Source organism: Neomonachus schauinslandi, chromosome 1 (genome assembly GCF_002201575.2).
Source record: "Neomonachus schauinslandi chromosome 1, ASM220157v2, whole genome shotgun sequence".
Lineage (NCBI taxonomy): Eukaryota > Metazoa > Chordata > Mammalia > Carnivora > Phocidae > Neomonachus > Neomonachus schauinslandi.
In genome coordinates, this window is record NC_058403.1 from 69,071,912 (window position 1) to 69,097,039 (window position 25,128).

The window sequence follows — 25,128 nt, forward strand, 5'->3', positions numbered from 1 at the left end:
AGGCATCTTCCGCAACCGCCAGAAAAAATAAAAATAAAAAGCCTCAGATGTCTTTGACTGAAACAAACCACATTCAAGTTCACTCTTATAGTTCTTTCTCTAAGTCCTTTCATCTTTGTGAGCTGTAACACGTATTTTATAACAGAGGGAGGCAAGATGGTAGCCAGCTAAAGGAGGAGAAGAAAAGGTCCCCCGAAGCTGAGCGTTGCCAGAGAAACACCAGAGCTTGGTTCTTTAGTGGAAAAAGTGAAGCCAGACTGGAGGATATCTCCCCGCCTCGGATATCCCAGATTTGATTCGCCAACATGGGGGTATCTTTCCTTCCTACTACAGAGGAGTAGGGTGAACGGAGACTCTCGGATCCTAGCGTGGAAGAGAAAGGCCAGGAGCACGAAGGCAAGAAGAGCTCTTCCCTTCTCTTTTAAGTTTTCCCCCTTACTCCTTTCCTCCTACTCCTTTATCTCTTTCAAGAAATGACCTAAGTTCTTACCTGCATCCTTCGTTTTGACTCCAGACTGAATAGGACTGCCCTGAAAAGGCCTTAATGCCTTTTGAAGAGCACCGTGCCTACACGAAATGGGTCTTCAGTAAATACTTGCAGACGAGAATGAGATAGATTAGTGGATATCAGAGATTTACATTGCCTAATTATTGCACATTTATTTGGGTTTCTCTATGCTTCATTCATTTATCCAGCAATTTATTGATTAAATACTATGTACCAAGCTTTGTTCTTGGCTCGGAGGACACTGCAGTAAACGAAACCACAGAAGTCTCTGCCCTCATAGAGCTAACATCCTAGTAGGGGGAGCAAGACAATAAGCAAGTAAAATATATGGCACATTAGAAGGTAACTGAGAAAAATTTTCTCTATCGAGAAATTTTCTCTAACGAGAAAAAAATTAAGCAGGGAGGCCACTGTAAAAAAAGGGTTTTACTCTGAGATGAGAAACCATTTGAGGGTTCTGGCTGCAGGAGTGACTCGATCTGACTTCCATTTTAGCAGGGTCACTCTGTTGAGACTGAAGGGAAGCAAGAACACCAGCAGGAAGATCAATTAGGAGGCTATTGTAGTGAACCTGATAGATGATGGCATGTGGACAGGGGTGGTAAGTACTGGAATTCTGAATATATTTTAAATGTAACCCTGACAGGATTTGCTGATGGATAAGGAATGGGAGAAAGGAGTAAAGGGTGACTCCAGAGTTTTATGAAATAGTATCTATAAATCATATTTGAAGTCCTTTCATAAATACATCAGGATAGAATGTTTGTACCTTATAACCCACTCCCTCTATCCAGTTTTCTCTGTCCCAGAAATACGCTAAAAGTCCCACTATTAAATGTACTAGAAATCCAAATGTAAGTAGTCCTGGGAGGAATAACGCATTAAATGTGAGTTTTGTTTCTTTGTTCTTTCATTCACTCTACAAATACTTCTTGACCACAGTGCCTGAAACAGGATATAATAGTGAGCGTCACTATCATGTTCCTGCTTTTATGACACTTAAGTTTAGTGGAGGGAAATTACAACATTACACATTGTGAAGAGAACTCTGCAGGAAAATAAGAGTGCAATGAGTGAACAGTGGAGTCCTGATCCAGCCTGATGAGTCAGGGAAAGTGTCACCTGCAGAAGTGTCATTTAGGGCATTTTTCAAACCTCAGGTGAAGGCCCAGTAGTAGATTGTGATTATAATACTTTATAGTATTATAGGCAAAATATGATAGAATCAAAGGTATTAATATCATATTAAGGGTAAATCGTTATATGAAACTTGTTTCAGTTATTTGCATGTATGTATATTTATATATATGTATGCATGTGCACACTATGTATAAAAATCTCTGTATATAGGTCATTGCATCAGTCAGTGTTGCCTGGATGGAAACAATGATAGAGTTCAGAATTTCATAAAGGGTCTGCTTACAAAAGTGTAGGCAGGAGTGAAACTATAAGGGATGACATAGTCTCCAGGGACATGGGGCAGAAATAGTTACCCAAAACCCCAAGAGAGAGCAATGTGGAGAGGATTGCCTGACAGGTGCCATGGCCTTTAATAGAGAAACATAGCCAACCAGTAGTGATCTGGCAGGGAGGCAGCTGAGAGGATAACACTTGATCTCACTCTCCTACACTTACGGAATCTCCTGTTGATGCGCTCCATAAGGGTCAGTCTCTCAGGGCGTAAGAAATGGTGGAAATTGATTTAGAGCAAATGACAGATGCCTAGCCAAATGCCATTGATTTAGGCTGGTACCTGATGGATCAGTGGGACTTTACAAGGTGAAGAGTGAGGGGAAGAATGGTTCAAATCAAAGGAATAGCATGTGCAAAGACCCAGAGTTGGAAAGGGGCATGATTCCATAGAACTGAAAGAAGCCCAAGGAGCCATGAGGGCAAGAAAAGGGCAGTGCCAAGTGGATATCTGAAGAGGAACAGAGCAGGCCAGATCATGCAGTTTAGAATTAGAATCCAAGTTTAGAATTTTAGCTTTTGTCCTAAGGCCATGGGAAACCATAGAAGGGTTCTAGGGAAAGACATGATTAGATTTTCAGTTTTAAATTTTCAATTCTTCATTTAAAAAATAAGACAAGATGAAATCAGAGAGGGAGACAAACCATAAGAGACCCTTAATCATAGGAAACAAACTGAGGGTTGCTGGAGAGAAGGGGGTGGAAAATAAAATTTTGTTGTTATAATTTGTTTATTTTTTAAGGAAATGGCTGGTGTATCAATATCTAAAAGAGACAGCTCATTATTTAATCTAGAGTATTCCAGCTCTAACTTTGTAATGGGATGTTAGGCTTCTCATGATTCTTGGAAAAACTGTCATTCTCCTGATAGACATTAGGGGAGGCTGGGTGTAATATGAGACTGATGAATCACTGACCTCTACCTCAGAAACCAATAATATATGTTAATTAATTGAATTTAAATTTAAAAATGGGGGAAAAAATACAGTTTGGGGCTGGATTGAAGGAAATGAAAGCCGTTAGAAATGTAATTTCGGTTTAAACATGCAAACTGTTTAAACATAGACTAAAATGAAACATTTGGAAATTTGATTACGTATTTTTCCCTTTAAACTAATAGTTTTTTAAAAAAAAAAATACTGACTTTTAGAAGAGGATAGCAAGGTAATTGCATATTTGGGGAATGACAGTTTTTCCAAGAATCATGAGAAGCCTAACATCCCATTACAAAGTTAGAGCTGGAATACTCTAGATTAAATAATGAGTTGTCTCTTTTAGATATTGATACACCAGCCATTTCCTTAAAAAATAAACAAATTATAACAACAAAATTTTATTCTTCCACCTTCTGGACCATAAGAAACTTGCTTTCTGTGAAATGCTATTTGCTGGGCCTTCCTGTTGATTGTCATGGGTAACTCCTGCTCCCTTATTATAACTTATTTCCAGCTGCTTTACATCCTCACTTGTATTTCCATTTGCAAAATAAAAAATAATATATAATCATTCTTTCAAAAGAAAAAAACATCACTTCCAGTTTGGGGACTATTAGAGTTGTTCAAGCAAGAAACAACTGTCAGGTCCAGCATGGTACTGGGGGACATGGAAATAGAAGATAAAATCCACAGGACTTCGTGATGGTTTGGATTGGGAAATGCTGGTATCAAGATGAAGGAGGAATGGGGGTGCCTGGGTGGCTTAATCAGTTGAGCCTCTGCCTTTCGGCTCAGGTCATGATCCCAGGGTCCTGGGATCCAGCCCTGAGTTGGGGTCCCTGCTTCTCCCTCTGGCCCTCCCCCTGCTCCTTCTCTCTCTCAAATAAAGAAATAAAATCTTAAAAAAATAGTAAGATCGGGGCGCCTGGGTTGCTCAGTCGTTAAGCATCTGCCTTCGGCTCAGGTCCTGGGATCGAGTCCCACATCGGGCTCCCTGATCAGCGGGAAGCCTGCTTCTCCCTCTTCCACTCCCCCTGCTTGTGTTCCCTCTCTTGCTGTCTCTCTGTCAAATAAATAAATAAAATCTTTAAAAAAAAAAAAATAGATGAAGGAAGAATGACTCCTAGATTTCTAGCATTGAGGAATGAGGAGCCCAAACAGCATGAACATACTGGATAGTGCATCAGCATAGCCCTATCTTCCCTGCATGAAGCACATTTACCTATGCCCCAAGCCTTAAAAAAAGGAAAAATAGAGAAACAACAACACATCAAAAGAACAAAATCTTCCTTATGCCATGATACTTCCTCTTATAACTGCCCTTGTACCAGAAAATCTGGCTAGTTTGGCATATCTTTTTCAATTTACATAAAGATTCTGTTTTATATGTTTTCATTTTTACATATAATACCCATGTTGTATGAGATATATTTGTATGCCCCTTCTTAGGAGCACTTTGTTGTGGACAAAATCATACTGGAAACTTACCATTTATTACTCATTTAGCATAGAGCAAAATTCTCCATAGGGTGTTCTCATTGTAAAGCTTATTTAAACAGGAAGGATTTTGGCTTATAGTAACATCTTGATAGTAATAGTAAACTGATTTTCAGGAGAAATACAGCTTTTCTAAATACAATCTCAAGTGTTCTTCTAAGTCCAGGTGCAATAAATTTTGTTATCTGACAGATCAGTGAGATGGAATGATCAAATTAAATATTTTAGTAATCAGAATAACAAAAGTAAATCTATAGATATTGCCAGTTAAAAATCAGAATATAATAATAATACGAAATCCATGTTGTACATTAATTTACCATAAGAAGAGACTCAAAGATTGCATTTATCAATAATTGCTTTTGTCATTAATTACATGATGTCAGGGGTTCTTCCATCTCTGGGACTGCTCTAATAAGCAAAAAGAAGGGATAAGCTGCAGCTCTTGTAATTCTTTAATTTTCTGTTATTAAAAGGGTATAGAAGTAATTTATCATTCAACACTCCCTTAAACTAATCTCAATGTTTTCTTCCCATTTTAGGTGACTGCATTTTTTGTGAGATTGTAGATGTACCACGGAAGTTACAATTAATTTAAGAAGAATGGGAGAGTATGTTCAAAATTCCAATTTATTTTGTATACATATTTATTTAAATTACGCCTTATGTTAAATTTATTTATTTATCTATTGCTGTGAACAAATTACCCCAAAGCTTAGTAACTTAAAATATCAACTTTTATTATTTCACATAGTTTCTGTGGGTCAGGAATTTGGGAACAGCTTTGCTGGATGGTTCTGGCTTAGGGTCTGTCATAAGATTAAAGTTGGCCAGGGCTGCAAACATTTGAAAATTTGACTGGGGCTGGAAGATATACTTCCAACACGGCTCATTTACAGAGCTGGGGAGTTGATGCTGGCTGTTGGCAAGAGGCTTTAGTTCCACACCCTCACAAACTTCTCCAAAGAGCTGCTTACATGTCCTTATGGCAAGGCAGCTGACTTCTTACAGAGTGAGAGATATGAGAGAGAGAGAGTAAGGGAAAAACTGTGTTTTACCACCTAAACCTAAGGTTAGGTGATAAAAGTCCTTTTAATGTGGGGGAGACTACTTTTGTAGTCATACCCTTTTGGGTATGAATATAAGAAGGTGGGAATCATATAGGCCCATTTTGGAGACTGGCTACTACATACTGTGTTGTTTTTTGTTTTTTGTTTTTTTTATTTTATTTATTTATTTGACAGAGAGAGAGACAGCGAGAGAGGGAACACAAGCAGGGGGAGAGGGAGAGGGAGAAGAAGGCTTCCCGCTGAGCAGGAAGCCCGATGCGGGGCTCGATCCCAGGACCCTGGGATCATTACCTGAGCCGAAGGCAGACGCTTAACGACTGAGCCACCCAGGCGCCCCGTTTTTGTTTTTAATGTATTTATTTTTTTAAGTAAACTCTGTGCCGACGTGGGGTTTGAACTCACAACCCCAAGATCACATGCTCCACCGAATGAGCCAGCCTGTCACTCCTGCCACATTTTGTTTTTCATTAATCATGAGACACTTTTGATTAGCATTTAAAGATGTTGCTAGACAAAAAGTTAATTTGGGCTGAAATTCAAATTGGTTAACCCATAGAATGGGTTACATGAAGTTATTAAACAGTAAGTGGCTTGCCTTTGGTTGTTCAGGATGTCACAGGGAGATATTTAGCAGAACCATGTGTAAACTCCTACTTTCATTCTTTATCTTGGTTATATGACAATATGGACTTCACAGGGGCCAATCTATATGCTGCCTGTGCTTTTGAGTTGAAGCAGTTTTTAAACATTTGGTGGCTGACTTATTTCTTTCTTTCTTTTTTTTAGAAGCCAACTAGGAGCCTCAAATCTTCCATCAAAAGTCTGGCATTCTGAGGTGACAGTGTCAGTGACAGGCGAGCCACCCAGTGCTGTAGAAGAAGAAAAAGAAACAGCTGAAGAAACAGACAAGGAAGTCTTCCCGGAAATCATAGAGCCACTCTCCATTCTAGATGTGCTGAGGATCTCCGCGGTTCTGGAAGATACCACAGACCAGCTCTCTATTCTAAACTATATCATGCCAGTTCAGTATGAAAGAAGCCAAAGTATCAGCATGGTATATACACTCACCATTATGTAATTTTTGCTTTCTTTCCTTTTTATTTCTCTATCCCTTAGAGTACTTATGCTATCAAATTTAACATGGGAAATAGCACCTTTATCTCAGACAAAGAGGGCTATAATAATTACCTGAGATATGTACTCTGAATTGATGGAGGGAAATAACTATAGCTCAAGATACATTGCCAGTCAGAATATCCTTTTCTTCCAGTATGTTGGCAATATTCAAAAAGCCCTATAGTAAATCAGTATAAATACAGTATATGTACTGAGAGTAGCCAATTTACTGAATTGCCCCACCTATCTTACATTTCTTAGCTGCTGAAAGCTAACTGAACCCTCTGGGGAGGAAATTCAGTTGGACCTTCTCAATGTTTCTTTATTCTAAAAAGACTTTGTTGTATTGTTGAATATGTTGCAACCTGCTTTTGTGACTATCCAGCCAGGTCATTACATCAGCCATTACATTTTCAGTGATGTTATGGACTCCTCCTCAAAATGCTATTTGAGTTATCAAAAAAACTCAACTTGGGGGGCGCCTGGGTGGCTCAGTCGTTAAGCGTCTGCCTTCGGCTCAGGTCATGGTCCCAGGGTCCTGGGATCGAGCCCCGCATCGGGCTCCCTGCTCCGCGGGGGGCCTGCTTCTCCCTCTCCCACTCCCGCTGCTTGTGTTCCCTCTCTCGCTGTATCTCTCTCTGTCAAATAAATAAAATCTTTAAAAAAAAAAAAAAAAAACTCGGTAGTGAGCAAAATCTTTATAAATTCTTAAGCTCTTTTAAATTTTTTTTTTTAACATTTATGTATTTATTTGAGAGAGAGAGCATGTGAGCCTGTGGGAGGGGCAGAGGTCCCTCAACTGACTGAACCACCCAGGCACCCCAAGCTCTTGTAATAATAACTTAGATTATAGATATAAAATGAACTTATTATTTATTTTTTTTAGAGAGAGAGAGAGCATGAGAGCAAGCAGGGGTGGGGGTGAGGGGCAGAAGAGGGAGAGGGAGAATCCCAAGCAGGCTCCATTCCCAGCACAGAGCTGGACGTGGGGCTTGATCTCACAACTCTGAGATCATGACCGAGCCAAAATCAAGAATCAGATGCTTAATTGGCTGAGCCACCCAGCGCTCCAGGAAAGAACTTATAAGTACAAATACACATTTATTACGTTCAGCAAAATTACATTATATAGTTTGTACAGCATACATTATTTCTGATTCTCTAACAAATGAAAATTGCTGTATAAACAACAGAGTAAATTACTTTCCACATCTAACAGAAAAGAAGTTCATATTTATTGTAACTAGATAATTAAATTTCCCTTTCATTGCACCTTATCATTTTTAAATTATTGTTATTATTATTGTTATATATATAGTCTGGGTTTGTAAAGCTTTTATTAAAGTTTAAAAGTTAAAATTTTAATAGAACACTGGATTTGGAGTCAGGAGATCTTTGCGATTTAGTTGTGTACTATGAGCAGTTCATTTCACTTTCTTGGTCTTCATGTTCTTATTTGTAAAATGTGATGGAGCTTTTTGTGTGTGTTTTTTTTAAGATTTTTAAGTAACCTCCACACCCAAGGTGGAACTCGAACTCACAACCCCAAGATCAAGAGTCGCATGCTCCATTGACTGAGCAAACCAGGGGCTCCTACAGTGTAATGGAGTTTTAGCTAAATGATCCATATCATCCCTTCCAGTGCTAACATTCTATGAGTTTTGGGGTAGTTTTAAAACAACAGTAATGGGTATATCAAGAATTTTGTAACAAATTTTTTAAATCAATTTATGAATGGTAAAGAGATTAGAAACCCAAAAACTAAGCCTTTCAATGCATTTAAAACAAGAGTCTAATTCATACATTAATCTAGTTAACAAATAGTAAAGAAGAGTCTAGGGTTTCCTTCCTATATATTGTCTCCCAGCAGTAGGAATCAAAAATAAAAAGATAGTTAACAAGATAAAGTCTGATGATACTTATCAGTGATCCTTACTGTGTCAGGCTAAAAAAGAGTGATTTGCCTTCGTAGAAACTCAAGAGAGGATGGAAAACCCAAATTTATAAACAATTCAGCAGTGGTCACCACTTCAGTAAATTAAAGAACAAAACTTTTGCACTATTTTATTCTGGTTTATGATAGTGATCTTCACCCACAAAATTTGCCGACTTAACAGAGGCCCTGCTTATGATTTCATAGTAGTGTATATAATAAAGGCTTACACTCATCTTTTTTTTACCCCCCCGTCCACTCTTATCTTGATTAATAGAAGCTTAACAGCCCTTTCCTCAATATGAGTTCCACAACCTTACAAAATTGTGAGTCTTTTAAAATAATTGTTTGTTTTTTCACTTCCTAATACTAGTTGTTCTAACTTACAGATTTTACAATGCCATTGCTCTATAAGGGCATAGGATATATATTTTAAATCCTTAGTATGTATGTGGATGTTTTCTTTCTCCAAAAGCTTCATTCATATTGTTCAGCCTTAGAACAACCTTGGGATGAAAGGTTAGTTAGCATTATCCCTCCTTTATAGCTATTTTTATAGCTAAGGACATCTCCAAATAGATTTTCAATGATAAAATCATGGGATAGAATGATAAAAAAAAAAATACTAATGTACCAGATTCTACCAGAAGTGGGAGTAATTGGACCAAAATTTGGGAAGAGCTCCCCTGCAGAGATACTGTTTCTCTTACCTTTTCCCTTAGGGTCTAATACCCTACCTCGTACATAGTATATGCTATATAAAAATATTTTTTAGTGAGTGTACTAAAACATTTAGCTAGTTCCTTTAAGTTCTGTCTTTAAAAAATTCATATTTGGGGTGCCTGGGTGGCTCAGTCGTTAAGCGTCTGCCTTCAGCTCAGGTCATGATCCCAGTGTCCTGGGATCGAGCCCCACATCGGGCTCCCCGCTCTGCGGGAAGCCTGCTTCTCCCTCTCCCCTCCCCCTGCTTGTGTTCCCTCTCTCACTCTGTCTCTCTCTGTCAAATAAATAAATAAAATCTTTAAAAAGAAATTCATATTTATTTATAGTAATTAGTAAATCAGGCTGCTTGACACAGTTGCCTCCTTTTCCAGATGCCCAAGCATAAAGGTAGAGGAAAAATAGGGAAATAGAAAGAGCTTCCTAGGCCTTACACTTTCCCCTTTCCTACCTAGGCAAAATCTAAAATAATAACCATCCTTAAGGTTTTCCTTACGTCCAGGTAAGTTTCAGCTTAACTGTTGAAATGCTACTTTTCTGTTCTCTTTGTAGCCAATCAAATTAATTTTAATTTAAAGATATATTTTAAAATTTAATTCTTAATTAAGGCAGCACTTTGTTTTGTTCTTGCCTACAGATGTTTTCCTCAGATCTGAATCTTTGCTTATTGTTGATGTAAAGAAAAATGCAGTTGAGTCTGCGTTTATTAACCATTAATGGATCGTTTTTTTTTTTTTTTTTTTTTTTTTAAAGATTTTATTTATTTATTTGAGACAGAGAGAATGAGAGACAGACAGCATGAGAGGGAGGAGGGTCAGAGGGAGAAGCAGACTCCCTGCCGAGCAGGGAGCCCGATGCGGGACTCGATCCCGGGACTCCAGGATCATGACCTGAGCCGAAGGCAGTCGCTTAACCAACTGAGCCACCCAGGCGCCCTAATGGATCGTTTTTTAACATTTCTGGGCTAGTTGAAGTTTAGCTAAGGAAGACCTAGGCTTTATGTATCAATATGCAGATAAACCTTTCTTCTGTGCATAGGATCTGCACAAGAATTTAAGTAATCATAACAAGTACAGAACTTAAATCTGTGTGCTGTTCTAAATGCATTATGTGTATTGATTTATTTAATCCTCATAGTAACTGTGAGGGCAGGTGCTATTATCCCTGTTTTACCAATGGGAAAATGGAGGCATAGAGATATTAAACAGTTGTCTAAGTCAGTATGGTTTAGTAAGAAATAAAGCCAGGATTCAAACAAGGAAGTTTGGTTTCAGAGTCCATAGGCATAATCACTATGTTATATGGCCTCTCAATAGCTAAAGCTTTTAGCAACAGATTAAATAGGAATCATCAATTAAAAGACATGCTGTTCCTCAGGTTGATGCCTACCCCTCAGTGTTCAAGTTTGGGTCTGAAAAATGAATTATTTTGGCTTTTTCCCACATGACCTTTGAAATCTATACCACACCACTAATTTTACCAACTTATGCTCTTTGCTAGGATATTTCTTTCATTCTTTATATTTCATATTCATGTGTTCAATGAACATTTGAGTTTTCTATACCCTCGGCATTGTTCTAAGCAATGAGACTATAAAGATGGCTGCATTTATTATGCAGTCTTGTTCCAAAAAGAATCTGAGGTGAACCAAGATCTCTAAGACACTGCCCCTTCCCTCATAGAATTTACAATCTAATGGAGACATTTATACAAATAATTACAACATGGTAAATATCTGCTAATAGAGATATTTCATAAGGAACTTTACCTTTGATCTTAGTCTTAAAGCTTACCAGGTGGTAAGTTGAGGAAAGACAGGTAAAAGGATGTTGTCTAAAGGCAGGAAGGCACAAAATAGCAGGACATGATTTGGGTGGCTGAAGAAAAGGGTAATTTTCTTGTGTGTTGAGTACAAGTGGCGGAAGGTGAGGTTGAAAAATGTAGGCAGAAGCTCTGGTATAGCATTGTTTCTTTACTCTTAAAATCTGTCTTACATAAAACATCATTTCTTGTTTTTAGAAGAAAAACAAGAGCTTAGAAAAACTTCCAGAGGCCTCAAGAACCTCAAAAATATCCAGTCCATTCTTACCTAAAGAAGAAACCAAGTTGCCAGGAGTCCAAAAAGGAAGCCAATTTACCAATGAGTTTAACAAAATGCAAGATTTTGTCTTCAAAAAACCTGCAAGACAGACCATAATGTCCACGGAGATAATGAAGAAAATTCAGATTGATAGGTAAAGAAGGAGAGCATATTTGGAAAAGTAATAGTAAAATGGGTGCAAGGGAGGCTGCTGTCTTCTCTTAGGGATTGGTCATTAGATGCAAAGGTACTGCTGATAACAGGATTAGCTAAAGACTGCTTAGAGGGAGTGTGGTACAATTGAAAGTATGGTGGCTATATGATCATGGGCAAGTTGTTGTTTGTGTCCAGCTTTTAAAAGTGAAAATAATTATAGCAACTTTGCAATATCAGTGTGAGGATTAGAAATAAGGCTGCAGCCAAGTGCCTGGCACAAATTGGTAGCTGTAGTGATGCTTTATCTATGAGTAAGAGACAGACACCATCCAAGTAGCCAACTTTTTTTTTTTTTTTAAGATTTTATTTAGTTATTTGACAGAGAGAGACACAGCGAGAGAGGGAACACAAGCAGCAGGAGTGGGAGAGGGAGAAGCAGGCTCTCTGCCGAGCAGGGAGCCTGATGCGGAGCTTGATCCCAGGACCCTGGGATGATGACCTGAGCCAAAGGCAGACGCTTAACGACTGAGCCACCCAGGCGCCCCAAGTAGCCAACTTTTAAGCTGAGTTTTAATCCTGAGAATTTCTGAAAGGCAATCTCGGTTTCCATTGTCTCATTATTCAGTTTTTTGTCAGGCTTGCTGACAAGGAAGCCTGTTAAGTTTAAAAGAGGATGTAATATTATGGTAAGAATTGTTGGTAAATGAATGTTTATAGCAATTACCCAGGGCCACTAGCCATATCCAGCCCATAGTCTGTTTTTGAAAATAAATTTTATTAGAATACAGCATTGCCCATTTGTTTACATACTGTTTCTTGCTGCTTTCATGAGTAGCAAAGCTGAGTAGTTGCAACAGAGAATTTATGGCCTGCAAAGCCAAGAATATTTACCATTTCTCTCTTTATAGGAAAAGTTTGCCAACCCCTGCATCAGAGGGGTAATGTTTCTTGTGAAATCAATCTGGCTCAGATTTGCACACATGACAGAAAGGTGTCCTGCTTATAAACACCAATCTAGTTAATGTCCTTTTCATTCTCTGTGGGATGGCTCATATCTTTTCAATTGTTTTTTTTTACTTCGATGTACTTCTTTTTTCTTAATATAGTTATTGAATCTTTCTGTTTGAACTATTGTCAAAAATTATTATGAAAACATTAAATAGCAGCATTTAAAATCTATACCTATAAGAATATTATAAAAAGTAATGGATGGGGACCTGGGTGGCTCAGTCAGTTAAGCATCTGCCTTTGGCTCAGCTCATGATCCCAGGGTCCTGGGATGGGGCCCTGAGTTGGGCTCCCTGCTCAGTGGGGAGCCTGCTTCTCCCTCTCCCTCTGCCACTCCCCCTGCTTGTGCTCTCTAGCTCTCTCTCTCTCAAATAAATAAATAAAAATCTTTAAAAAATAAAATAAAAAGCAACAGACTATGAGCCAGGAAACCTGGATTATGTAGTTCTACCTTTTTCTCAAATTAGTTATGTGACCTTGGGCAAGTCATTTAACCTTCCTGAGCCTGGGTTTACTCATCTATAAAATGTGAGTGTTTTATTAGCTCTTTTATTTTTTTAAGATTTTATTTATTTATGAGAGAGGGAGAGGGGAGGGGCAGAGGGAGAAGCAGACTCCCCGCTGAGCAGGGAGCCGGATGCAGGGCTTGATCCCAGGACCCTGAGATCATGACGTGAGCCACAGGCAGATACTTAACCAACTGAGCCACCCAGGTTCCCCTATTAGCTCTTTAAAAAATTTTTTAAATGATTTAACTTTTGCAAAATTATGAAATATTTTTAAAATGCAGAAAAATATAAAAAATGAAATAATGAGTACTTAAGTGTGTAACCACCATATCTTAACATTTTACCATGATTACTTTAGAGGTGTTTGTTTTTTTTAAATAAAATACTTAAGATACAATTGGAGCCTCTGATGCTAGCCCCTCACTGTTCCCCCAAAGACAAACTCTCTTCTGAATTTGGTGTTTATTATTCTCTTACATTCTGTTGTGATACTTTTATTAAGTATGTATGTGTTTTATTTAAACAATACAATTTTATATGTTTTAAAATATTATATATATAATATCATACTGTACATTCAATGTTTGTTAGTCCTTGGTATGTAAACTTTGTCAGGTTAAGGAAGTTCTCTTTTATTTCTAGTTTGCTGAGAGTTTTTGTTGCTCATTTTCAAATGAGTGGATATTGAATTTTGCCAAATGTCTTTTCTGCATCTGTTGTGATGGCCATATGGTTTTTCTCCTTTCCTTTTGTTTATGTGTTGAATACTATTAATAGACTTTCTAATGCTAAACTATTCTTGCATTCCAGGAGTAATTCCAACTTAGTTATGATTTTCATCCTGGGTCTTAACCTGTGTGACTTCTGTAGCCCTTGTAAATGTAAGAAAATATACCTTATTAACTCATCCTTTTTGTGTCTCCTTACAGGCAATTTTTCAGTGATATAATTACAGATACCATGCAGGAGTTGGAAGAGTCAGGCACTTTCACCAGTCTCCTAAAAGCCCTGGGCAAAGAGAGGGAAAACAAAATGCATTTTTATGATATCATTGCCAGGTCCGAGTAATATTAGGTTTATTTGCTGTGTTGTATTTTTTTTAAAAGATTTTTATTTATTTATTTGAGAGGGAGAGTGAGCAAGAGGTTGAGAGAGCGTGAGAGAGCAAGTGAGCAAGAGAGAGAGCACACACAAGCAGGGGGTAGGGCAGAGGGAGAAGCAGACTCCTCGTTGAGCAGGGAGCCCAACATAGGGTTCACTCCCCGGACTCCGGGATCATCACCTGAGCTGAAGGCAGACCCAGGTGCCCCTGCTGTGTTGTATTTTAAAATGCCATAAAACTTTTACCAGAAGTTCTTGATTTCTAAAGCAAATCAAATTTGTGCTTTCCAGGGAAGATAAATAGAACTCAGAAATGTAAGTGCTAATCTTAGTTTTGCTGGGACAATAATTCAGATTTCTGGGCTTCAGTTATGTATATCTACAGTATGTTAAGAATATTCTTCCTATTGTACAGTAATCTTTTTTTTTTTAAATGTTAATTCCGGATAGTTAACGTACAGTGTAATATTAGTTTCAGGTATACGATACAGTGATTCAGCACTTCTATACAGTACCTGGTGCTCCTCATGACAATTGCACTCCTTAATCCCCATCATCGATTTAACCCATACCCGCCCCCCTCTGGTAACCATCAGTTTGTTCTCTGTAGTTAAGAGTCTGTGTCTTGGTTTGTCTCTTTTTTTTTCTTTGCTTGCTTGTTTTATTAAATTCCACATATGAATGAAATCATATGGTATTTATCTTTCTCTGACTGACTTTGCTTAGCATTATACTCTCTAGCTCCATCCATGTTGTTACAAATGGCAAGATTTCATTCTTTTTTATGGCCGAATAATAGTCCATTGTGTATATTCACATTTCAATATCCGTTCTTCAATTGATGAACACTTGGGCTGCTTCCATATCTTGGCTATTGTAAATAATGCTGCTATAACATAGAGGTGCATATATCCCTCTGAATTAGTATTTTTATGTTCTTTGGGTAAAACCTAGTAGCACAATTATTGGATCATAGGGTAGTTCTATTTTTAACTTTTTGAGGAAACTCGATACTGTGTTCTACAGTGGCTGCATCAGTTTGCATTCCCACCGAGAGTGCGAATGGTTCCTTTTTTCTCCACATCCTCAACCAACACCTGTTGTTTCTTATGTTGTTGATTTTAGCCATTCTGACAGGTGTGAAGTGATACCTCATTGTAGTTTTGATTTGTATTTCACTGATGGTAAGTTTTGATGAACATCATTTCATATATTTGTTGGCCATCTGTATGTCTTTGGAGAAACGCCTGTTCATGTCTTCCGCCCATTTTTTAACTGGATTATTTTTTTGGTGTTGAGTTTTAGAAGTTCTTTATTTTGGGTTCCAACCTTTTATCAGATATGTCATTTGCAAATATCTTCTCCCATTCTATAGATTGCCTTTTAGTTTTCTTGATTGTTTCTATCACTCTGAAGAAGCTTTTTTTTTTTTTTAATGCAGTCCCAATAGTTTACTTTTGGTTTTGTTTCCCTTGCCTCAGGAGACCTATCTAGAAAAAGTGGCCACAGCCAATGTCAGAGAAGTTACTGCCTGTGCTTTCTTCTAGGATTTTTATGGTTTCAGGTCTTACATTTAGGTCTTTAATCCATTTTGAATTTATTTTTGTAGATGGTGTAAGAAAGTAGTCCAGTTTCTTCCTTTTGCGTGTTGCTGTCCAGTTTTCCCAACATTTGTTAAAGAAAATTGTCTTTTTCCCATTGGATATTCTTTCATGCTTTGTCGAAGATTGATTGACCATATAATTGTGGGTTTATTTCTGAATTTTCTTTTCTCTTCCGTTGATCTATGTGTCCATTTTTGTGCCAGTACCATCCTGTTTTGATTACTACAGCTTTGTAATATAACTTGAAGTCCAGAATTGTGATGATTCCAGCTTTGCTGTTCTTTTTCAAGATTGCTGTGTCTATTTGGGGTCTTTTGTGATTCCATACAAATTTTAGGATTGTTTGTTCTAGTTCTGTGAAAAATGCTGTTGGTATTTTGATAGGGATTGCATTAAATATGTAGATTGCTTTGGGTAGTATAGACATTTTCACAAGATTTGTTCTTCCAATCCATGAGCATGGAATGTCTTACCATTTCTTGGTATTGTCTTCAATTTCTTTCATCAGTTTTTTGTAGTTTTCCAGAATACAGGACTTTCATCTCTTTTGTTAGGTTTATTCCTAGGTATCTTATTATTTTTGGTGCAATTGTAAATGGGATTGTTTTTTTAATTTCTGTTTCTGTTACTTCATTATTGGTGTATAGAAATGCAACAGATTTCTATACATTGATTTTGTATTCTGCGACTTCACTAAGTTTGTTTAGCAGGTATAGCAGTTTTTTGGTGGAATCTTTTGGGTTTGAGATATATATATCTTATTATATATAAATAAATATATATAGTATCATGTCATCTGCAAATAGTCAAATAGTGAAAGTTTTACTTCTTCCTTACCGATTTGGATACCTTTACGGTAATCTTTCTTAAGACTGAATTCACTGAAAATCCCTGGACCATAGCAGGTGATAATAAAAAGCATGCCAAGGAAAGTTTTCTTTTCCAGAGCCTTTCAACTAATTCCAAAGATTTTCATACTCTAAGAAATTGAACACAATCAAATGATTTGGGGACCACAACAAAATTCTTTTTATATGAACCCTGAATACTCAAATGAGAGTGTTTATCCTGTTTGCACAGGAATTGTTTTTACTTGAGTTATTTTCTCTTCCTTTGCACCTTAGAATTGGTAATAAATTCTGTACTAGGGATATGTTGATGGTTAGATTAATTAATACATGTAAAGCATTTAGGATAGTTCCTGCACATAGTGTCTAATAATAATAATAACAGCTAGTATTATAGACTTAGCATTGTGAGCACATTTTGTTACTTAGTAATTTCAAAAAAAGCTAATCAAGTAAGAAAAATAAAAAAGAAATATATGTACCACTATTTGGAAGGGAGAAAATAATAATGTAGATAGTTTGCCAGTGATTGATTTTACATATGTGATTGTGTATGATAATTTCTTCTTTTAATTTTTCTTCCAATTAGATAGGCATCAATTTAGATTTATTTAAGTTGGAGAATTATATCTAGATTTGGGCAAATCAGTAACAAATTTTTAGTATTTTAACTATTGTGTGATTGGCACTTTTAAAATCTTATCTTAGAAGATAGATAAGATTTTCTATTTAGTTCCTTGAATAAGAGCTTTATGAAATAAACTTTGCATGCTGTTAAAGAAATTATTCAGACATGTTAAAATGGTGAGGAAGGCTTTATTCAGGTCTGCTGTAATAGGGAGAGAGATTAGGCTTAACTCTGAATACAGTAAAGGCAGCTGAGGATTTCTAGCCAGTGAGAACAGTGAGGGGGTCAGTGGATGGAAAATTACTAAGATACATAAAGAATAGGGGATTCTTGGTAAACTAATTTAACAGGATTTTTGCTGAAAGCAGACCAAAGGCTTAGACATCAAGGATGGGGGATGAGGAATTTGATCAGATATCCAGGGTGATCAGATATCAAGGGTGGGGGATTCTCTCTAAACTGTCTTAGCAGAAATCTTGCTAAACTGGGCTATGCAGGCTGAAGGCAAGTACTGGGGCCAAGGTCATGCCTAGTAGAGAAGGCTCAGTGGAGCCTGATTAGTTTGGTCAAGGAGAGAGTTTTGTCGATACCATAACATTCATCCTTTTAAAGTATACAATTTGGTGGGTTTTGGTATATTCACAGTTGTGTAATCATCACTACTATCTAATTCCAGAACATTCTCATCATTCCAAAAAAGAAAGCCTGTACTCATTAGTATTCACTCTCCATCCATCTCTTCTCAGCTCCTCTATTTAGTTTTAAATGAAGCTTCTTTTAGTGGTAATGATCTTCACTAACAATAAAGTCTTACAAAATAATAAGAAAAATATCAGTACATAAATAGAAAAATGTAATGAAAAAATAAGTGTAATGAGTGAGTCTTGGGGAAAGCCCCACACATAGGGCCTGCCATAAAATGATTTTTCCTTCTTCCAGGAGCAGAGGATGTGAAAGACATGCTTAAAGTGTGCATTCTACCTGTGAGATGTGTGCATATCTGCCCCTAAGTAAGAATTAATAACATGTAAAAATCCTCTGCTTAAATCCCGTTTGGTTAAGAATCATTCTCACTTTTTTTTTTTTTAAGTAATCTCTACACCCAAAATGGGGCTCAAACTCACAACCTGGAGATCAAGAGTGGCATGCTCTTCTAACTGAGCCAGTCAGCCACCCCTCACTTATTTTTTTTATTTTAAGATTTTATATTTATTTTTTGACAGAGAGAGAGAGACAGCGAGAGAGGGAACACAAGCAGGGGGAGTGGGAGAGGGAGAAGCAGGCCTCCCACTGAGCAGAGAGCCTGATGCAGGGCTCGATCCCAGGACCCTGGGATCATGACCTGAGCCGAAGGCAGACGCCCAATGACTGATCCACCCAGGTGCCCCCCTCACTTATTTTTTAATATGTATCCCACTTCAATATTATTCAGGGCAGGCAGACTACATTGTTTTTCAAAGCAAAAGAAAGGAGAGATTTTGCCAGGTTTTAAGGCCTTTTGAGATTTTGGCCAGAAGGTCAAGATGTATGAGGTATCACTTTCATCATGGTCACTTAGTCTCTACTCTAGAAAGGCAAACAAAGGTGCCAGAATAGCCCCTCTGCTTGCTGAAGCCATAACCTGGATACTTCTTATTGGAACTCAGCTGTAGAATATAGGTCACTAATAAACATGCAAACCACACCAGCACTATTCCCATTTGTGGTAGAAAGCTGTACATAACTTAAATACTGTGTGAGTATTGTTTGGGCATTGCTTTTTTTTTTTTTTTTAATAGACTTCAGTTTTAGATTTATAGAAAAATTGAGCAGAAAGTAGAGTTCCTATATACCCCTTATTATTAACATCTTATATTAATGCAATGCATTTGTTGTCATCTATGAGCCAATATTGATACATTATTATTAACTAACGTCCATAGGGGATCACTCTTTGTGTTATACATTTTATGCATTTTGACAAATGTGTGGTGACATGCATCCACCATTCCAGTTTTATGCAGAATAGTTTCACTGCCCTAAAATTTCTCTGTGTTCTACCTATTCATCCCTCCTGCCCTCCCCCTGAGTCCCTGGCAACCACTGATGTTTTTTACTGTCTTCATGGTTTTGCCTTCTTCAGAATGTCATGCATTTGGAATCATACAGTACGTAGCTTTTCCAGTTTGGCTTCTTTCACTTAGTATTGTGTGTTTAAGGTTCTTCCATGTCTTTTCATGTTTTTGTTTTTTTTTTTTAAAGATTTTATTTATTTATTTGAGAGAGAGAATGAGACAGAGAGAGCATGAGAGGGGGAGGGTCAGAGGGAGAAGCAGACTCCCTACCGAGCAGGGAGCCCGATGCGGGACTCGATCCCGGGACTCCAGGATCATGACCTGAGCCGAAGGCAGTCGCTTAACCAACTGAGCCACCCAGGCGCCTGTCTTTTCATGTTTGACAGCTCATTTCTTTGTTAGCACAGAATAATATTTCATTGTCTGGATATACCACAGTTTATCTATTCACATACTGAAGGACAACTTGGTTGCTTCCAAGTTTTGACAATTATTGAATAAAACTACTTTAAATATCTATGTACGGGTTTTTTTTTTTTAAATATTTATTTATTAGAGAGAGAAAGAGAGAAAGCCGGGAGGAGTGGGGCAGAGGGGGAGAGAGAGAGAAACTCAAGCAGACTCTGCAATGAGTGTGGAGCACGATGCGTGGCTCAATCTCATGACCCTGCAATCAGACTTGAGCCAAAACCAAGAGTCAGATGCTTTAACTGCCTGTGCCATGCCACCCAGGCACCCCTCTATGTATAGGTTTTGGTGTGGACATAGATTTTTAACTCATTTGAGGAAATACCAAGGAGCATAATTGCTAGGTTGTTATGGTAAGAGTATGTTTAGTTTTGTAAGAAGCTGCCAAACTGACTTCTGCATTCTCACCAACAATGAATGAGAGTTCCTGTTGCTCCACATCCTTGGCAGCATTTGGTGGTGTCAATCTTTTGGATTTCTGCCTTTCTGTTCAGTGTATAGTGGCCTCATTGCTGTTTTAATTGGGCATTGCTTTTGCTAGAGAGTAAAAAGTGGGCTGACTGGTCTTTATCTCTTAGTGTGCTGAAATTTCCTTTCATTGTGATGATGAATCAAAATGTAGTCTGATCCAGAGAGATGAGACATCCTTTGATTTGGCATATCCAAAAATGATAAGAAAAGACAGTTCACTGAAGGGGACACATAGTAGGCCAATAAACATATAAGAAATGTTTACCTTCAAATCAATAGTATACCATTTTTCATTTCTCACACTGACCACTTTTCTTCTTTATGGCAAACAGCACTAGTGGGAATATAGTTTTAGATGTAATCTGTTGGGTTTTTTCCATGCCCCTAGAATAGTTAGAGCATCATTTTTGGTTAAATTAATACTTAGTATTATGATGATGATGATTATGTGTAAATAGTTCACAGATGGGACATACAGTATATATAATGATGAAATTTTCTTTCTTGAACAGCTTTTTTTTTTTTCCCCTAGAGTTAAATCTTGCCACTTTTTTGTTTGCCTGTTTTGACATTTCTGTTCCAAATCCAGCACCCAACTCTTCACCAGAGCCCTGGAACTCTTTAAGTGTAGTCATACATATTAAGTCTTTCCTTCCTTCCTTTCTTCTTTCTTTCCTTCCTTCCTTCCTTCTCTTTCTTTTTTCCTTTTGAAACTTTCTTCTGTTCTTTTTCTCCTCTTTGTTGCTGTTGCTCCTAGGGCCTGCAGCATCACTATGGTTCTGGGCCTTCCTTTCATCTCCTGAGATTTCCTTTTGATCCTGTTTTCTAGACCCCCATTCTTCCTCTTTTTTATGTAAATCCCCCATTTTGTTGGAGCATGAACAAAGGGTGCGTGGAAGTTACATATATTAAGATCTTACATGTCTGAAAATCTTTTTCTGTTTCATGCTTTTTTAGTAATTTGACTAGGTACAGATTTTTAGATTGAAAATCATCTTTCATAATTTTGAAGGCAATACTCCACTAATTTCTAGTTTCCATCATAAATAACATTTATTTAACTGAATCTACACTAGGGTTCTGAATTTATTATTTGAGGTAAATATTTTGCATCTTTCTTATCTGTTTCTGATAATCTATAAATGGGAATTACATAATCTATAGTTCGGCAATGACAATCTCAATCTCAAGATTCTAGTTAAGTACATGCTTTCTAAACATTTCTGAATAGCAATACTTATCTAGATGCTATTTAGTGGGAAGGTGTTTTGGTTGTGGCTATAGACTGAATGTTTGCATACCCCACCCCTGCCCCCAATTTATTTGTTGAAACCCTAACCCTCAATGTAATGATATTAGAAGGTGGGACCTTTGGGAAGTGATTAAGTCATGAGGGTGGAGGCCTCATGAATGAGATTAATGCCCATATAAAGGACACCCCAGAGAGCTTCTTCTTCCCTTCCATCATATAAAGATGCAAGTGAAAATGACCATCTGTGAACCAGGAAACTGTTTCTCACCAGACACTGAATCTGATGGCGCCTAGATCTTGGACTTCACAGTCTCCAAACTGTGAGAAATGAATTCTGTTATTTATAAGCCACCCAATCTGATATATTTTGTAATGGTGGTGTGAGCTAAGACAGTTTTTATTTTGTTTTGTTTATTCTTACATTGTTTTATTTATTATATCGTTGTTTTTTTTTTTCTTCAGACCTAGATAATGGCATTACTAGAGATAAGCAGAATTCTGTTTCTGAGTACAAACAGAAACCTAAAGTAGTTACGTTCTAATTCAGATGGTACTGAATTTGAATCCTGCTTTGCCATTTTACTGTTTGTGTGCCCATGGCAAGTGTGTTAAGTCATGTCTTCTGAGAGTTGCCAAGATGAGATTATTCATGCAAAGACTTTATCAGGGGAAACACCTGTGTGAGAGAAAATGTGGAGGGAGCCTTCGGACTCAATGCTGAACTGACCCCAAGCGAAGGAGAGGGAGGTTAGGTGGAAGAGAGTGCCCTGCTCTTCCTTTTCCTCTTCCTGTTCCTCCTCCTCCTCTTAGCTTTTTCTCAGCATCAGCTATTTTAGATACAACATATAAGCCAAAACCTCCTTTTCTGGTTTACTAAAACAAATCGCAGTGTTCTATAAAGTGTGACTGAAAGTGTTCCATGGACCAGCACCATGAGCAACATCCGAGAACTTGTTAGAGATGTGAATTCCAGGGCCCCATCCCAGACTTAATGAATCAGAATCTCTGGGGTAGAGCCCAGGAATCTGTTTTTGAACATTGGGGGTGAGCCTTGTGCACACTAGAGTTTGAGAAGCACCCCTCTAAATAAATCATTCCTATTTCCTCTAGGGAGGAAAAAGGGAAAAAACAGATAAGATCTCTTCAGAAACAGCTGCTTAATGTCAAAAGAGAACAGCAAGCTGAAGTACAGGTAAGAATCACCTGGCCAACACTGAAAGTTACTGAGCTAAAACAGCCACGTAGAAGCCATCTTTCTTAAGCAAAGAAAAATTACGTATGAGAAATTGTTTCTCCTGGGATGCCTTTACTAATCAGAGTATATATAAAGAGAGTAACTAGAGAGTTGCCTGTGGTATATAAGTAAGTCCAGAATAGAACTCAGGGAGACCCCAACTCTCTGGAACGCTTCGTCTGTTCCTACTCCTCCCATCCCACTCAATCATACCACCTGCCCTTTCCCTACAGGAGACCTTATCCCAGGCAGTCTCTTGTTTTCCAGCATCCCAGATGGGAGACTGTAGTCCCAGATGGGACATTAAGCACATTACAAACCTCCTTATACATGATGGTTAGGTTTGATAACGTCATCTGTATTATATTTCAAGTACAGAGTGGATTTAGTGGGCTTTTTTAGTCATTAGGACCTAACCTTATATCTAATTTACCTCTACAAGAAAATGCATCCCAAGTTTTAAGCAATAGACTTGCAAAACAATGCTTGGGCTACAGTGCAGGCAGTTAGAAATTAGTTCTTTTTTTTAAGATTTTATTTACTTATTTGTCAGAGAGAGAGAGAGCACAAGCAGGGGGAGCGGCAGGCAGAGGGAGAAGCAGGCTCTCCACTGATGTGGGAATTGATCCCAGGACCCTGGAACCACGACCCAAGCTGAAGGCAGACGCCCAACCAACTGAGCCACCCAGGCACCCAGAAATTAGTTCTATTAAGATTTCTAACACTATTAGCAGTTTAGAAAGTTACAGAATATGGCTTAATATCAGCTTTTGCCTAGCTATTTGGACAAGTTTATGCTTCAGGGAGTCTTCATTATTCCGTATATCGAAGTTAGAAGACTTTTTTTTTTTTAAAGATTTTATTTTTATTTATTTGAGAGACAGCTAGAGAGGGAACACAAGCAGGGGGAGTCGGAGAGGGAGAAGCAGGCTCCCCACTGAGCAGGGAGCCTGATGGGGGGCTCGGCCCCAGGACCCTGGGATCATGACCTGAGCCGAAGGCAGACGCTTAACCTACTGAGCCACCCAGGCACCCCGAGAAGAATTTTTTTTTTTTAAAGATTTTATTTATTTAAGAGGGAGAGAGCATGAGCAGGGGGAGTGGCAGAGGGAGAGAGAGAAGCAGGCTCCCTGCGGGGCTCGATCCCAGGACTCGGGGATCATGACCTGAGCTGAAGGCAGACGCTTAACGACTGAGCCACCCAGGCGTCCCAGCCAGTATGTTTTCAGATAGTTTTAAAGTTCCATTTGCTTGCACTCCTCCTACTAGAACTCCAATTATCCCTATTTGGACTTTTTGTTATTGACCTTCAGGTCTCTGTGTTTCTTAAAAAAATTTTTCTCTTTGTTCATGTGATTGAATAATCTCTATTTGTCTGTCTTCAAGTTCACTGACTTTCCATCATCTCCATTCTAGCTATTAAGCCCTTCTAGTCCTTTTTTGTTTTAAAATTTAGATAATGTATTTTTAAAAATTTATTTATTTAAAAGAGAATGAGAGAGAATGAGAGCATGAGAGGGGGGAGGGTCAGAGAGAGAAGCAGACTCCCTGCTGAGAGGGAGCCTGATGTGGGACTCGATCCCAGGGCTCCAGGATCATGACCTGAGCCAAAGGCAGTCACTTAACCAACTGAGCCACCCAGGTGCCCTCGATAATGTATTTTTTAGTTTTAGAATTTCCATTTAGTTCTTTTTTTATAGCTCTATTTCTCTGCTGAGATTTCTTGTTTTTTTTTTTTTTTCTAATTTATTATGAGCATATTGCTCTTTATTGAGCTTTGTTTAAACTCCTTGTCCACTGGGATGCCTGGTTGGCTCAGTTGGTAGAGCCAACAACTCTTGATGTCAGGGTTGTGAATTCAAGCCCCACGTTGGGTGTAGAGATTACTTAAAAAGAAAATCTTAAAAAAAAACCCTCTTGTCTGCTAATTCCAACATTTGGCATTTTAAGGTTAATCTCTCTTGAGAATAGTTCATAGTTTTCATTTTCTTCAAGATGAACTAATTTTGGAATGTGTCCTGGACAGTGTGAATATTATGTTGTAGAGACTCTGCATTCTCTTCTATCCCCCAAAGTGTACAGGCATTTTTGTTTTAGTGGTCAGTTAACTTGGTTAAATTAAAACTAAAAACTCTCACCTACATTGGGCAGGAGCTCATCCCAGTTCACTTTCTTTTATCCTTAGCAGGTCTGCCTGCTTTCTTCCTGGCACCTGTGTGCCTCAGAAATCAGCTACAGATTTGGACAGAATTTATACACCAAATGTGAAGCTTCCTTTCTCCCTTTCAGCATTATTGAAAATTATTTGGCTGTGGTTGTCCAAAATCTGTTTTCTGGTTTTTCAGTCTAAAAAGACTACGGTATTTTTAATCAGGGTTTCCACTGCTTTACACATGCCACCACCCCCCCCCCCCCACTCCATAGTGCTGACTGTGGTCTAATCAAGGTCATAAAAAGTTGGAAACTC

The 25,128-nt window shown here is 38.0% G+C and overlaps 1 protein-coding gene across 1 annotated transcript in view; it reads left to right on the forward strand.

Moving 5' to 3' along the window:
- Window positions 1-5,012: 5,012 nt before the first annotated feature.
- IQCG (IQ motif containing G) overlaps window positions 5,013-25,128 on the forward strand; it is a 40,184-nt gene continuing 20,068 nt past the window's right edge. Inside the window, exons 1-5 of the mRNA XM_044920598.1 lie at window positions 5,013-5,020; window positions 6,266-6,533; window positions 11,268-11,482; window positions 13,931-14,059; window positions 22,538-22,619. Coding sequence (XP_044776533.1) covers window positions 5,013-5,020; window positions 6,266-6,533; window positions 11,268-11,482; window positions 13,931-14,059; window positions 22,538-22,619 — 702 coding nt within the window. The remainder of the gene's footprint in view (window positions 5,021-6,265; window positions 6,534-11,267; window positions 11,483-13,930; window positions 14,060-22,537; window positions 22,620-25,128) is intronic.